This window comes from Onychostoma macrolepis, chromosome 10 (assembly GCF_012432095.1).
Source record: "Onychostoma macrolepis isolate SWU-2019 chromosome 10, ASM1243209v1, whole genome shotgun sequence".
NCBI lineage: Eukaryota > Metazoa > Chordata > Actinopteri > Cypriniformes > Cyprinidae > Onychostoma > Onychostoma macrolepis.
Window position 1 is genome coordinate 4,046,152 of NC_081164.1, and position 16,446 is coordinate 4,062,597.

At 37.7% G+C, this 16,446-nt stretch overlaps 1 protein-coding gene across 3 annotated transcripts in view; it reads right to left on the reverse strand.

Annotated features, from left to right (window-relative positions):
* The window catches only part of cntfr (ciliary neurotrophic factor receptor), a 206,143-nt gene that overhangs the window by 122,881 nt on the left and 66,816 nt on the right, over window positions 1-16,446 (reverse strand). For all 3 annotated transcript variants that reach the window (XM_058789387.1, XM_058789389.1, XM_058789386.1), the window contains one exon: window positions 7,667-7,748. In XM_058789387.1, coding sequence (XP_058645370.1) covers window positions 7,667-7,748 — 82 coding nt within the window. The remainder of the gene's footprint in view (window positions 1-7,666; window positions 7,749-16,446) is intronic.

Genomic DNA, 16,446 nt, shown 5'->3' on the forward strand with positions numbered 1-16,446 from the left:
CGCTACTACTAACAAGCAGCATAACTAGGAGATACAATTAGGGATTTTAAGTCTTAGCAAGATAATTTACAGAATACTGCAAACTGAATCCCGCTCATCTCTTGGAAACTCTCTTGATCTCACTAAGGAGAAAAAATACTAGATTCTCTCTTGTCAAGCAGTGTTCACTGTACTGAACAAGAACACTACGCATGAACTCTCACAAATCCAGCAGTCTGATCCGCAGTTCAACTCTGCCTCGCCAATTAGATAAATTTAGACACAGCAGAGCGCTGAGACTGCAATGCATTGTGCAGCTCCATTAAGACTTCCAGCCCAGTGCCCGAATACATATTAAGAACTGCGCTGACCTCCATGAGTAAACATTCCCCATTAGCAAGCTCACAAAATCCTAGAATGGCTATGCTATTTGGCTCATGACCAAGGGGATGGACACGTAAGCTCTGTTCCAAAACCTAGTGAGCGGCCAACCAAAACAGTATTTTAAGGCATTTTAGCCTAACTTTTTGCCCAAATTTTGGCCGAACTGTAAGTTAGCATTACTTGCAAAGTACAGCAATCCCAGAGCACAATTCAACAAGTGCAAAATGCATTTTTTTTCTCATTAGGGTATCAAGCTGTTATCTTAGCAACATGCTAACTTGAAATGCTATTAATTTCAAATTAGAATGCTGTCTTAAGCTTTAATGTCTAAAATGTAAATGATTGTACAGAGATGCAATCAGACAGGAAGTAAAGACACACAACTTCCTGTCTCCCACAGATATAAGAATAAAATATCATCGTTAATATAACACTGTCACATTATAAATGATGATTCACAGACTATTTTTCTGTTCTCTTCGTACAAGAAAGATCAAATAGTTTCTTGTACTTAAAGGTAGAGTTCACACAAAAATGAACATTTTGTCAATATTTACTCAGACTCATGACTTTCCAAACTTAATTTTTTTAAAATGTATTTATTTTTCTATTGTGGGGGAAATAAAATAAAATAAAACAATAAAATCTTGAATTTTAAATTTATTGAAGAATGTTGGTCAAAATCTTGAAAAAAAAAAACAATTCTCAAAATATCTTTTCTATATTTTCTTCAGAAGAAAGCAAGTCTTGGAAGTTCTAAAACAACTTTTTTTTGCTTTGTTTTTTGGATAAGCTACCCTTTAAAGTTGAAGAAATATTGAAGAGATTCATGCATATTTCCTCACTCATATTTCACCCCAAAATCTGATGAATAAATATGCATTTTTACTTATTAAAAACATACTTTGTTTCTGGACTGCCCTTGACAGGATTCACAAGATTCCCCTTTATTGACTCATTTCCACAGTTTAATTAAAGGAGGATAACAGTGCAACTACGGAAGGGAAGTACACGACCTACATCTGTAGCTTCACACAAAACAGCTGTTTCCTCAGCGCCGTGTGTAGCCATGCCAATTTTATGCTTTCCGTGTCGGGATTTCCAAGGAGAACATCTTAAGCATTGATTGATGTTGGGAAAAGGAACTTTATTGACAGGGGAAAGTTTGAATGATTTATACACTGTTGTGAGAGGTTTATTTTTGCACATCTTCCGAGGTAAACAGTCCTTTAGACGTTCAACAAGCAAATGTTGAAATGCTGAAGCTCGTTTCCTCGTCTGATGCCCAATGTAAGATGTGTTTAGTTTAAATCTTTGAAGTGGTGCTAGAGCACCTTGAAAATGGTAGTGAAAGAGATATGCATTTTGAAGGCTGCTGACGGTGTTAGCAGTTCATGCACCTGGCTTCTTTCACAAGCTTCTTTTTGTGCTTGAAAATCGCCACCACATTCGCTTTTATTGTCTCTTCACCCCCTGCCGATTCAAGGTATGAGCGTGTGTGATGGTTCACACTTCTGAAGTAAACATTAATGCGCAATTGCACCATAAAATCCACGCAAATTCTCTAGGGAGGCAATGCTCACACACTCTCACACCTCTAACAAAGCCAAAGTTGTTGATGAAATTCACACTTGCACCCCAAAGGGAGTCTGTTTTTTTTCTATTTAAGGAGGACAGCTAGACGGCTTCCAAATGATTCATCCATTTGCCTGAACCATAATCACAGATTACCAACCAAAGACAACATCTTAATCCTGGTTTTAAAATCACCCATTTGAAATGCAAATATCTGAAAATCATCCATTTGCCTTAGATTTGTGTGCCAGCTTCATAATCCAGCAAGTCTGGACATGAGACACATCACTCACCAACATTATCCATTCCACATTGCTATACTCAATACAGATTCGTCATCAAACAGGGTACTTGTGTATTGTGAGGCCCTTTAGGCCACTAGAGACAAACAAGTGATAGATTGAATTCAACAGCCTCTCCACACTGAGCCGGATTGGAAGTGACCAGGACAATGGATGTTCTGAAATATATTTGCTCTCATTCTCACTTAGGGTCTCATGAATAATTAAACTGTCAGAGATGGGCTTGTCTGGACTCAATCTCACTGACTGATGACATAAAGCATGGCTTTGTCTGTCTTTTTCAGATAGAGGGATGGGGTTGGATTGTGTTCTTAGTTCCAGTTTAAAAATATCTCTAGACTTTGTCTTAATTTTTTGTTCAAAAGGATACGGTTTACATTTCTACCACTTATTCCTATTTCTGTTATGTGTAAAACATCTAAATCTTGTGTTTAATTAGGACAAACTTTGAATATAATGTAGGCGGTTCTCACTCAAATCGGATATTAACCAATTAAATAAGATGTCAGATTTAGAGAGAGAGAGAAAGAGAGAGAGAGAGAAAAATCAATTTAATCATGTGCAACCCATTATAGAAAAATAACCAAATCAGTATATTTCATATAGAAATTAAAACTACTTCTAGGTACTTTACATTATTATTAACATTCTATTTACATAAATCTTACACAAAAACTGCGCCAAATGCGTACTGGCACCACATATGTTATTTTGTTAGTTTACATGCTTATATATCATACTATTTATTCTCAGTGATATGCGTAAGAAACTCATGTAACAATGATATACGTTGACATCAACACAGGTGCAAAGTCTCAAATTGTAAAATTACGTTCAACAATATTGCCTTCAAGTAAGTATATAGTTTATGGTGATTTACCTACTAAATATATTTGAATATACTCGAAATATAAGTGAGCTAAATGTCTAAACAGGCTTTTTGTATTTACAGAATAGATGGCAAAAATTAAAGGATTACTAAACTGTCCACCAAAAAATAACAGCTAATTTTTTTTTTCTGTATACGATGGCTTAATTACTAATATAACCAATGTACATTGTTAATTTCACACAATAAATAAATACAATATGAAAAAAGATACTTCCACAAAGGGTTTGAGCATGCTAATATGCTAATCGCAATTAGCGCTGTTAACATTGGTTTCACACAGAGATCTTTAATAAGTATTTTTGTTTATTTGTACAGTGTGTTTGAGTGCATAAAACAATGCAGTTGTGTATTTTACTTTATTTTAGTTGTTTGGGAATTAAGATTGAGGTCTTATAACTCTCATTACTCCCTGTGCAAATTGCGCACTGATGATAAGCCCCACTCCCTTCAGGCAAACTCAGAGAGATTGAAGGACAAATGACCAATCAAAAACTTTAAAATTACATACTGTAGCATTGACCTTTCCAGTGTCCATAGTTAGTGTGTAAAGCATGTGCAAAGCCATTTATATTTCAAATGAACTTTTGAACTCTTTCTGTTTTGTAATACCTTAAGTTACGGAATTAAACTATACAAAATGAATTACATTTTGGTCTGGGGTGCATGATGTACAAGGAGAATGCAGAAAAGTCGAAAGTGTACTGCACTTCAGTTGTCCATACGTGTGCCGTTACATCTAGCACATACTGTGTGTTACATTAATTTCATCATTGTGGGGTCTACAGCAGCAGTGCACAGGGATCATACACCTAAGTTCATGGTCAGTGAAGTGTACACAAACACTCAACTACTGTATGTACAAGATGTATCAGCAGATGGAAAACAAAGCACACTGTTTACTGTTAATAGGTTTAGGCTTATGCTGAGTTCCATTCAACTCGGTAGGAATTTTCTTTAAAGAAAAAAATAGAAAACCACTAAAAATGAAACTTGAAAACTTTGTGTGACATGTGGTCGTACGGTACCAATCAATAAGCTCCAACACGGTGTGATTATTAAACCTACTTAGCAACTGTTTGCGGAGACAGGTGGGTTAAACACTGTAAATGATCAGCTATGTTTATAATCATACACCTGCAGAACATATGATAACATTATATAGCATTGTTTATCTTGTGAAATTAGGATGGAAGGAGGCTTCTTTGTTGAAACACCTGCAAAGCTAACAATAGCATGCCATTCATGAGCATCCAGTAAGTGTAATGTCGGAAGTCAGACATTTTAGGAATATCCCACATCCATTTTTAGATGGAATGCAAGAGGTGATGGAGCTTGAATGACATTCTTAACCTATCATTTCAATCTGCTTTTAGGTTAGGTAGTTATTGTCTAGGTATGGGTTATAGATAGGGTTAAAACTATGTTTGTTTGCCTGGAATGTTTTTCTGCGACTAACAAAAGATGTTGATGCAGGAACACTTTGTTCTTGGCAAAACCAGGGTTTACACCCTTATCCTTGTGATTGACAAGATTATATGAACCTGAAATCTTTGTTTGGAACACCATTTGGTCTTCAACTTTACTTGAAAATCATGGCCAGCAACAGCCCCTGTTTTACACTAACACAACTTGGAAGGTTTACAAAGCTGTAATGCTCTAATGCATGAGAAGAGAGCCACCTGAAGCTGAATTAGGATGCTTTGACAGTTTGTCACTGAAACAAACATATGGTGCAGTATCAAGCTTTGCCCAAAAGAAAAAAAAAAAAAAGAAATAAAAGAAATGAATAAATAAAACCACAGAGATTCCAGAAGAAAAAAAAAATGCTTCTAAGAAAAGGTGGCATGCTATTAAATCTATAATTAGTAAACTAACGGCTAAATAAACTAAATAAAAATAAAGACTTTCCAAGATGTCAAATATAATTTTGTCATAATTAGTCAACAAGAAATATTTTTCATTAAGTCACTGACTGCATGTGTCTTGGTTCATTTCAAAACATATTCATCAACAACTATACCTATCCTAATGATGCATTAAGCAGACATCTTGTATGTGTACACTCTTCATGTTTGTGTACTGTAATATAACAATTCTCTTTTCTGTTTTTGCGTATTTTTTGTTTGTCCATCTGTATTTCCGTCTGTCTATATACTAGAGTTCACTGAGGCCACTTTTAAGTGTGGATGCATATGCAAAAGGCTTAACTGGCATTGCATGGCTTGTGTTTGTGATGACTGCTGTCTAGATTAAACATGATCGGCTGACCAATCAGAACACATGTGGAAGCAGATAAGCAGCACTGCTGATGGATGACGTGGTGATGTCATCCCACCATGACATCATCGTATCAAACTGCCCTGCCAAAGAAACACATGCCAATGACTAGGCATTATAGCGATGTAATCAGCTTTAGTGAGAGCCTCGCTTCAACAAAATGTGGGCCGCCACAGGGGTGTGGGGGGGATGACAACAGCATGAGACATCCAAGAAGATGCTTTATCACTCTCAAACAGTGTTCCCAACTGAAGCTACATCTGCAGTTTTGTCTGGCATAGGGTCGGCAAATCTTCTTTAGTAAGTAGTCATTTAGCTGAGAGTTCTATTGAAAGTGACTTCAAGTATAATATATAGTACAAATGAGTCCCTCTGGGAAAAAAAAACACTGAGGTTCTGAGTGCCCTGTCCTGCTCTCGGAGGGCCAACATCCTGCAGAGTTTAGCTTTAACCTGCTCCAACACACCTGCCTGGAGGACCTTGATTAGCTGGTTCAGGTGGGTTTAATTAGGGTTGGAGCTAAACTCTGCAGGATGTTGGCTGTCCAAGAGCAGGACTGGGCACTCCTGGTCTAGATCAGAGTCACAATGGTGGTACAAGCTTTCCGTTACAAGACCAGGTCTTTAACCACTACACCTCATCCCATTCTCATCCCATTCCAAGTTCTAGTTGAAGGTTCAGTAGAAGTATGTTCATCGACAGTCCAAAAGTAAGGTTGTTTCGCTTTTTAAAATTTTTTTATTTTATTTTATCCAAAGCTAGATTCAAGTTTTATTTATTTTTATTTTATTTTTTTGCATTGCGTCAGAGAATGCTTTGAATCCATTGATTTCAAAAGAGATAGGGCATCATAAGGACATAAAGCAGGGGAGCCAAATTGTGCTCCTAAAGAGCAAATATCCATAAAAGGTTTAGCTCCAACACACTTGGCAGGAAGTTTCTAAGTTATTCATAAAACCTTGATTAGCTGGTTCAGGTGAATTTAAATGGGGCTGGAGATGCACTTCCTAATTTTGCTGAGTTAGATGTGTTCCTATGTTAGCATATTTTGTTGACCCTGGAACATCATTTTAATCCAAAAGTTTAGTCTTGACCATATCCCTACACCTAAACCTAACCTTAACCATGAGTAATCCCTAAAATCAGAGGAAATAATAGATGAATGACACTGATGTATAAGCACCAACCACTGATTGTAAGGCTAAACTTCACAAAAACTATAAACTGGTTCTTCAGATCTGATTGGTTAATCACAATGTTGTTCCAGGGTTAACAAAGATGTTGGCACTTGGTAAAATCAGGTTCTGCGGTTGGAGATAAACTCTGCTGGAAGGTAGCAATCCAAGAGCAGAACTAAACACTAAAGTCTACTAAAGTATGATATTTTGCCATGCGACCAAACACTTTTGCTGCAATGCACTATGATGTAGTCAGTTCATCCAATTAGCTGTTCCTTCTTCAATTGAAACTGTCTCACTCTTTCCAAACCCTTAAAATGTGTTGTATGCATTACGTTCCATCAAACACTTTCTCCAGTGTGCAAGCGCCATAAAATATGTTCTGATTGGCTGTGATTGTGTGGCATTTTGCCTTCACCATGGACAGATAAATTACTTGTTGATGGAAACTTGAGTTGCACCTGGTTAGGAAACGGCGTAATATGCTGTTGTACCCAGCTTGAATAATAACTCAGAAAATGACAATAGCTTTAAAGTAGTAGCTTCCAACGAAACAAGGATGTCTCGATAGCACTTCCACCCCGCTGTCTCACAAAATGACACTGAATTGGAATGCAGAAACAACATAGCTGCTTATTCACCCAAGCATGAGAGAACCCATCACAGCCAGCAAGATAACATGTCTGGTCCAAACTTAGACACATTCATACGCACTCCGAGGATTGCTTTGTTCTGGAGCTCTAGTTTTTGACCCAGTGACAGGCTAGTCTCTGTGTCTCCGGGCAGCCAGGCCATGCGTTAAACAGCATTCACATTCATACACCCCTCCCCACAGTCAGGTGATACTGACCCTCTGCTCACAATGTGACTTCTCTGTTCCACTCCGACAGACAGACAGATGCAAAGAAAATGACAAGTAAAAAGAACGAAGACAGGACACATAACCAAGTAAAGAACAAAATGATCTCTCATCTACAAAAGATCTAACTGATCTCATTAGGAAATTATCTTGCTCCTTTACAAACACATACAAAGGAGACCCGCAACAGATGGAGGAAATATCCAAAATGTAGACTTACCTTGCTGGCTGCGCCTTTGGGCATAAACCACCACCACGGCTGCAAGCACCACACAGCAGAAGGACGTCACAATGTTGGCCATCTGCGGAGACACACACAGAGGTAGATCGTGAGGCTTCTGGCCTGCCCGAGAGAAACTGGGTGGCACCGATGCCAAGACAGCATGAGGACAGTTTCCTCCTTCCCTCCCTCTCTCTCTCTCTCTCTCTCTCTCTCTCACTCGCTTGTTTTCTTTCTTCCAGTGTCTCTGCCTCCTGATTCCCCGCCCCACTTCTCTCTTTCCGTCCCTCTCTCTCTCTCTTCCCTACTTCATAGCATCCCATCAGTGGAATCAATGTCCTCAGGGACTGATATTCTTTCTGCCCAACTGGCTGCGGGATAGACAGACCTAGATGAGAAATAGGAGGAAGGAAAGACAATGCCAGACTGTTTGGATCCAGGATTGACCATCATAAAGTCCTTCACAGTCTCTCTCCATCTGGCCTTCTGTCTCTCTTTTTTTCTCTATTTCTCACCCTCTCCACACACAAACTTCTTTGATCAATGATTGCTATTTCACAACTTGGGACAATGCTTCCTAACCTGGTTCCTGGAGTACCGCCAATTGTAGGCCCTATGTGTTTGTATGTCTTCCATATGTGACACACACATTTCAAGACCTGACAATTAGTTTCGTTCCAAACTCACTGGTTGAGCCAATGTTGTTGGCCACTCAAACATACAGCCAATATATTCCCACTACCTTACATGCAGTATATCATTGAAATATGTGTCTTGATCAATCAACTGAACTGTTTCTGTGAAACTGGGAACAGCAAAACAGCCTACACATCTATAATCGGAAATACTCTAGGCCTGCCAATCATTTTGAGTGTTCATGGGTTTTTGAGAGACATCAAGCTGACTTTGCCTTTGGAGGGCAAAGTTTTGGAGAGAGGACATGTGGTTGGAGTAAGCAAAACATTGGAAGTTTGCTGAAATCGCTTACAGCAACTTTAATAGAGTTCCAGTTTAATTTAAATGTTCCGTTTGTAATTTCTGCACCACAAGTGGCACCGAACAGAATTGCAAAAAATAATTACCATTTTCAACTGAGTTTCAAAAACTCCCTTGCCTGCTGTTAGGTGCAGAATGTGTAGCTGAAGTTTGGTTTTGGAAAAACTGGCGAATTGAGTTCATAATAAGATCTCTGATTAAAGACTTTCATATCTTAGCTAATCTTACCACGGTTTGAGACATTGCTAAGATCACCTATAACCGTAGTGGCGACATTTGTGAGATTACTGGGAAATCTGAATCTAGGAATATCTGAGTAGGAGAAGACTTCCATTTAATTTCATTTACGTTGAGGAGAAATAATTGAGATATTAAAAGGATCCCTTTGGTGATTATCTTTCCTATGGGAAGACTTCAGAGTGAAACATTTGAAATCCAGACCAAAAACAACACATTTTAGGGTCAGGAAATCAATTTGTCTCCCTAAGCACACCAGAATGTAAAACATTAAAAAAAAGCCTGCAGTTAAAACAAACACAAAGAGAGGCATTCATCAGAGCGAGACAGGGAATATTCATAACCGGAGAATAAAAAAAAAAACTTTCTTCTGGATGAATGCACACATAAAGCCACGGATGGAATACAGGCATTATTTTTTTGTATACTCACTTGTTTAATTGTTTCCCATGATCCCAACAGTAGTTATTCATTAAAGTTAAACAGGAAATTATAACACGCCCCATTATCAGGATGGTTAACTTGCTAAAGGAAATGTATACACACTTTATTTATATATTTACCATAGCAATCACAACACCGTCTCACTAATTGTGGAGAACCTAGCTCACACTGCAGCAAAAGTTCTTGATTGTTTTTGCTGGCAAGAACGTCCTTGTCTTGGCTGGCGTCGAAGTCGTAAGTGGGAGTGATGTGCATATAATATTTGCACAATAATTTTATTGATGTGGGTGTTTAATATTGTGGATATTTAGCTTTTGTCAGCTACTTATTATGTTCTGATTCATGGGTCTGCATACTTAGGGTGTCTTTTATCAACATGCCGTATTTACCCAGCATTCGTCACTCACTAAACACAAGGTTCACATACACACAAGTGTGAAGATGAGAGAGCAAACTATTTTCTTTGTTTGATCAATGTCGCAGACTAAAGTCAATATTGTACATTCTCGCTGAATAACGTGTTTGCAGTTGTTTGTCTCTGTGTGTCATTCATCAAAAATCCATCATAAACATTGCATGAGGTCATAATTTACATAGAGATGACAATAAACCCTCTAAAATCAAGCATATGTCTGGATATTACTCAAATATTGTTGCACAGCATAATATCTTTAGAGGGTACAGTTGATAAATCTGTCACGTTAAACTAGTTGATTAGTATATCCAAATTTAAAGTATGTCCAAAATTACTTTCAGTATTTTTAGTGCACTTTTCCATTTTTCAATTATCACCGCTTATAAAACCAAAGCTTTCCTCTATTCCGTTGAGATTCTTGAGTAAAGCAGAGAAATACTTTAGTCTGTTGACTGACACTTCATATTTATTCCAGCACTCGAGAAAAAAAAAAAAAATGGACTGACAGGAGTGAAATTAAAATTGTATCTCTCTGTCAGTTCTTCAAAAATTCTCCACTTTCTGGAGGCCATAAGTAGCATTTAGCCCATCAAACTAGAGAACAATACATTTGATATCTGACAGCTCAGGGTTCTTTTCTTAATGACATCCCATGGCACTGCAGATTTTATAATAACGCTGCTCAATGAGACCCATTTTGCTCGTCTTTATCTCCTGTCTTATTTATTTATTCTTTTCTTATTTATGGCCATTGCTGCTGAATAGACGCATTTCCCTCACTGCTTAATTAAAATATATAATTCATCGTTGGTGCCGAATGATTTTTTGCACCCGTCTCAGGTTCCTTGTGATGTCCTGTAAAATTTGCATTTAAATTGGAAATCCTGAACTGAATACTCGCAAAGAAGGTATGAAGTATCACAAAACAGTACCAACCAGGAAAATCCCACCACACCTTTGACTGACAGATGGACGGAAATCGCAAAGACTTTTTTTAATCTGTTTTATTTTTTTTTTACTATCCCTTCAGAAAAATCTCTCAACTTGCCAACGCATTCTCCAATATGAATCAATGTGGCCTAAAGGATATGGAGATTGGTCTACATGTTGAATACAAATAGCACTGCCAGTGGCAGTGAACTCTGAAAATCTTCAGTAGCATATCAATGCTTTCTAACAGTGAATGCTGTCTCCCTTGAGTTACAAAGACGAGACATAAAGCATTTAGCTTAAATAGCTCACCATTACATGCATGCAGTTAAATTTGTATACCTGCACTAACACACATGCACTGGCAAATCAGTTTTTGAATCCCAATATCACTACTGATACATAGGAAACAAAATAAAAGCATTTTTACATTTGCATCAATTAAAAATAAATGAATTTTATTTGAACTTACCAACCTTAATGCCCTTTTCACTAATGAAGTTAAAATCAGATGCCACATTAAAGCATCTCTGTCTTAATAATAGTCACGATGCGAGAAAGGATTGTGAAACTAGTCTAATGACACAACTTGAAGAATGTTAATGGCCAAACAAAAAGCTTGCATTCAAATCATTGTTATATTCATGATGATTCCTAATTTTGCATTTCCGGCAAAATCATTCCAAATGTATCATAAATATTCAATATTCAGCCCTAAATGTGACTGAACATTCAAAGATAAAATCTCAATCAATTTTCCACAAAGACTCCAGTCTTCTTAATGACACACACACAAACTCTGAGGTCACATCCTGTAATTAATGTCTTGCATCCAAGACCCCTCTTGACACTAATTCCCTCCATCAATCCAGTCGTATCAGAGATCTCTCAGATTAGCACCCATGCAACAGCGCACATGGCACCCGGCCATGCACACATACAGCCAGTAGCTCTGACATTTCAACCCATCACATCACCCCTAATCGCATGCAAAATGCGATGTCAATCCTGTCAAAGCCTGGGGGCTGTGATCTGCAGGCTGCTGTGCTGGTGTTATTTTAAAAACAGGCCAATGATCAATACAGGATCAGAGCTTTAGCACTACGCTACAACACTTCTTGTTTAGTTGGTTGGTGCTGAAAATGTATTCACTGAAAATGTGTATGGGGGAGTGTGTTTAGACAAAGGGAGAAGACAGCTCATTGACCAGTTTTAAATGTACTAGTTTGTTTGAAAGTATATTAGAAATACAATCCATACAAATAATTATTCTTCTGTGCTGCACATATTTAAATCATTCAATTGATAATTTGTATAAATTACTAATTATAAGAAAAATATAATAATAAAAAGATGTGCATGTTCACATGTATTCAAAAAATAATGAAATTATGTTGTTACCTTTTACTCAGTGGTTACACCACATGAGATTTTTGGAGTTATTAAATCTAAATTTGATATAAAAAGATCACATATTATGGTAACACTTTAGTATAGGGACTAATTCTCACTATTAATTAGTTGCTTATTAGCATGCATATTAATAGCATATTCTGCATGACCATATTCTACATCCCTAATCCTACTCAATACCTAAACTGAACAACTACCTTTACTAACTGTTAATAAGCAGCAAATTTATTGAGGCAAAGTGTGACCCATATTATATTGGTAAATAAATAAATTGATTAATAAAAACAGATAAATAAACAAACAAACAAACAAACAAATAAATCAATTAAAAAATAAACATAAAACCAACATGAACATTTCCAAGTGGCATATTTGATTTAAACTAGATTTTTAATATATTTTTTCCTTTTCCTTATCTTAATTATCACTGATCTACTTACAGCGTGTATGCAATGCAGTGTTCATTTATGCTGGGCCATTCTATTTTTTTGCAATCTAATTATGAACCCATTGTGTTCCCCGTGCCAAGTTAGCACAGCTGTATTTTAAAGCATGCGGCGTAAAGAGTTTATCATGCATATGGCACCTTTAACAATTTTATGATAAAATAGTGCAGATGGACCTATGCAATGAATATTCATCTGTCAATGCCATTAAAGAAGCACTTTATGACTATATTACCCAATGTGAATACGCAGGCCATCAACAGAATTGGTTTATAGGCTGTAATACAGATTGTTAGGTGTGATTTTACACTGTTTTTCTCTGCCATTACTCATCTGTATGACATGTATCAGCCCTTGTGCAAATGCAAGTAGAAATTCCCACTGCAAACAGTATGCTGCTTGTATTTACCCACAATCCCACTTTGCAGTAAATATGTAGTTCATATTCTAAATGAGTAATTGAAGAGAGACTCGTCAAGCTATAAACAGAGCTCTATGTAGGAGCTAAAAACACTCTATTTACTTTTTTTCCACAAGGACCTTAAAATGCAGCACCCATGAATAGACCCTTCCTGCTTTGGGCCTGGTCCTTACCCTGGCCACCCTGTGTGCTAACCACACTGAGCCAACTGGGACATTACGGGGAGACTAAATAAGCAGTCACCCTGTAGCGGAATGCACACATGATGCTTTTACCCTCTGTAAGAGGTCTATGTGTGTGTGTATTGACTTTACTGTGTGCGTTTGTGAAGTACTGGATAAGGATAGCATTGTTTACAGCATTTAACCAACAGATAAACAAAAGAGCAAGTGTTAAGGTACTAGCACTCAGTACTTCAAAGATATTTTAAGGGGCGAATTAAGCATTCCGAGAAGCAAAAAGGCTGGTTTTATTGGGGATTTTGACATTAGGCATTAGACATAGAACTTTGGAAATCTGAGTCTTTCCCGTTGAAGCAGCTGGACCTGAACGATTAAAATGTACCTTGGTGAACACCAAGTGGACTGGCTATAAAAAGAATTTTGATATCATCAATTGAAGTCATAAACTCCCATCTCATTTTTGGGAATGAACAAGTTCTGCAGGCATTACTCTTGCTAATGTCTGTGGGCCCAAAATGCATCAGTCTTTAGAAAGTCTTCTCTAAGAAGGAGCAGTACGAGTCTCTTGACAGTGACTCAGTGATCTGTGACTTGTGATGTAATTATCCTTTTTCTATCGGTTTACTGGCCTAAAGAGGACATCTGTCATGCAGAGCCCAGGCTAATGGTCTAGGACACTTTGTTTCTCCCTTTCTCCCCTCAGAATTACAGACGAAGGCAGCACTTTCAATCTCCAAAGGCTTTGGGAAGATCCATGGATCACAGCTCATTATCTGCAAACTGGCTGTCCAATGAAAAAGCAGAATGCCTTCTATTGCTCCACCCGTCCTTGAAACCTCATTGTTCTGATTGGATGGTATTTATGCTTAACCACATCACAAATGGCCACAGGTGAAAAAGGTTAATTTGTCAATGTAACAAAGTCTATAAATACAAATAACAGTGCTTGGGAGGGAAACAGATGTTTGACAGAGTCAGCCATTCAGATAGTTCGGGTTCAAAGGTTCCAGCTGGCAATTGGCGGGCGGAATGCCCTGTGGTGGTACAGGGGTATGCCTCTGCCACCTCTGTGCAAAAGCAACATCTGTTCCTCAGACAAAATGCTGAAACTGAAGCCAACTGTTTATGATGCTATTCTGATGTGAGACACCAAGCAAGAAACGTGGAAAAGTCACAGTGTGAGGATCTCTGAAAAGAGCTTTAAAGAGAAGTCGAGAAAGGCCAGGAGAAAGAAATACAGAAACACAGAAATAAGAGAAGGAGAAGAGAGCATCAAGAAACTGACAGTTGGTTAGCCCTGAAGCCAGGGCGTTTTCTGCCCACTCGCAAAATAATTATTTGCCTCCAAGAGTCCTTCAAACCGAAATACCACAGTGGCTCTGTCCTTCTCTGATCATTTATGTCCATGGGCCTGGCAGATGTCAACCGTGAAACCTCACCACTTACTCAGTTCTCAGGCAGTGTACTTCTCTTTTCTTTTTTTTTTTTCTTTTTTTTTTTTTTGTTCAGAGGACCAAAGAGGCAAGAAACTGCCAATGACTGAAACATTAGTGTAAGTACAATTTACAAATAAAGATATGAACAGTTGTACAGGAGGATCTGAGGTGGGAACTTAAATGTTGACAGATCAAACCCTGCATGGTTCTATTATCACTGTGTCCATAATCAACAAACTTAACCCAAGTTCACTTAAGAGAAACTGTCCCCTTAAAGTTATAGTTAACCCAAAAATGAAAATTACCCCATTATTTACTCATCCTCAAGCAATCCTATGTGTATTTGACCTTCTTTTTTCAGATGGATACAATCGGAGTTATATTAAAAAATGTGTAACGTTTTATTTTAGGGTCTCTTAACTAGTTGCTTATGCATGCATATTACTAGAATATTAGCCATTTATTAGTAGTAATTAAGCATATATTAATGCCTTATTCTGCATGACCTTATTCTACATCCCTAATCCTACCCAATACCTAAACTTAACAACTACCTTACAAACTATTAATAAGAAGCAAATTAGGAGGGAATTTATTGAGGGAAAAGTCGTAGTTAATAGTGAATCTATTCTAAATAGTGTTCCCTATTCTAAAGTGTCACCAAAAAATGTCCTGGCTCTTCCAAGTTTTATAATGCCAGTGAATAGTAGTTAAGATTTTCAGTGTGCTTTGTGGAGCACTTTTTATGATGGATGGATGCCCTTTTTGGGCTTCAAAATCTTGACCACTATTCACTGTCATTTTAAAGCTTGGAAGAGACAGGACAAATTTTTGTATTCGTCTGAAAGAAGAAAGTCATATACACCTAGGATGACTTGAGGGTGAGTAAATCACAGGGTAATTTTCATTTTTGGGTGAACTAACCCTTTAATACATGTATTAAAGTACTCACATTTTTCTGGATTCAATTTTACACTGGACATCAAGTGGTGACCCAACATTATGGTTAGCACAAGTCATGTTTATTGCAAGCGAACCCATATTTAGTGCAGTCTGGGTTGTATTTTCTTTGACCTCGCATAGGTTTTTAGAGGGTTTTAATGATGAGGGTATGTCACACAACAATGGCCTGTACCTATTTTTTCAATTTTCCCCAAGGCACAGACGAATTTGCACAAAAATATGACAGAGTTTGATAGGAAACATCACCTTTTGTGCCACTCTTTCTACAGCTGTGCTCGTGGGCAAATTACTGTCACTAAATACATTTAAGAATATAAGGTGACTGTGTGGACACTCTGGTGTCATCAGTACTAGGATGTACCAGAATCTGTTTGGTGAACTCTCTCCTTTCACACCTTCATGTTCACACCCCAGAGTCTGGTGTCCTACAGCTAGCTGAAACCATTGGAAATTTGCCCAGGGGCCTTGTGTGAGCTGTAAGGCAGGACCCTGGTGAGGTGCTCCTCTCATCACCACTCTGACAGAGTCATTAGGATTCTATTCCCAGCTTCCTTCTCCTCTCAGTGCTCATTAGCCATACAATCAATTAAAACCAGTCCACACTCACATCGTCTTTCCTTGCCAGATACCTAAATTACACAAGTGGGAGAATATTCCACTGAGGTGGTTGGTCAGTTTTTCCGAAAAAGTTTGAGCTTCATGAGATGAAGAAAAGTTGAGCAGATCCAATATAATAGATACGATTTGTTTTGAGATGAAAAGTCTTGTGGTATCGGCTTCGAAGTCATCATCTGATTGGTTGAAATATACAAGATTTCAGGGAGACGAGTGTGTCACAATCTTTAACATTCCAACTGGAAACAAAGATGCCATGACGCCAAACCCCCTCATGAAAGA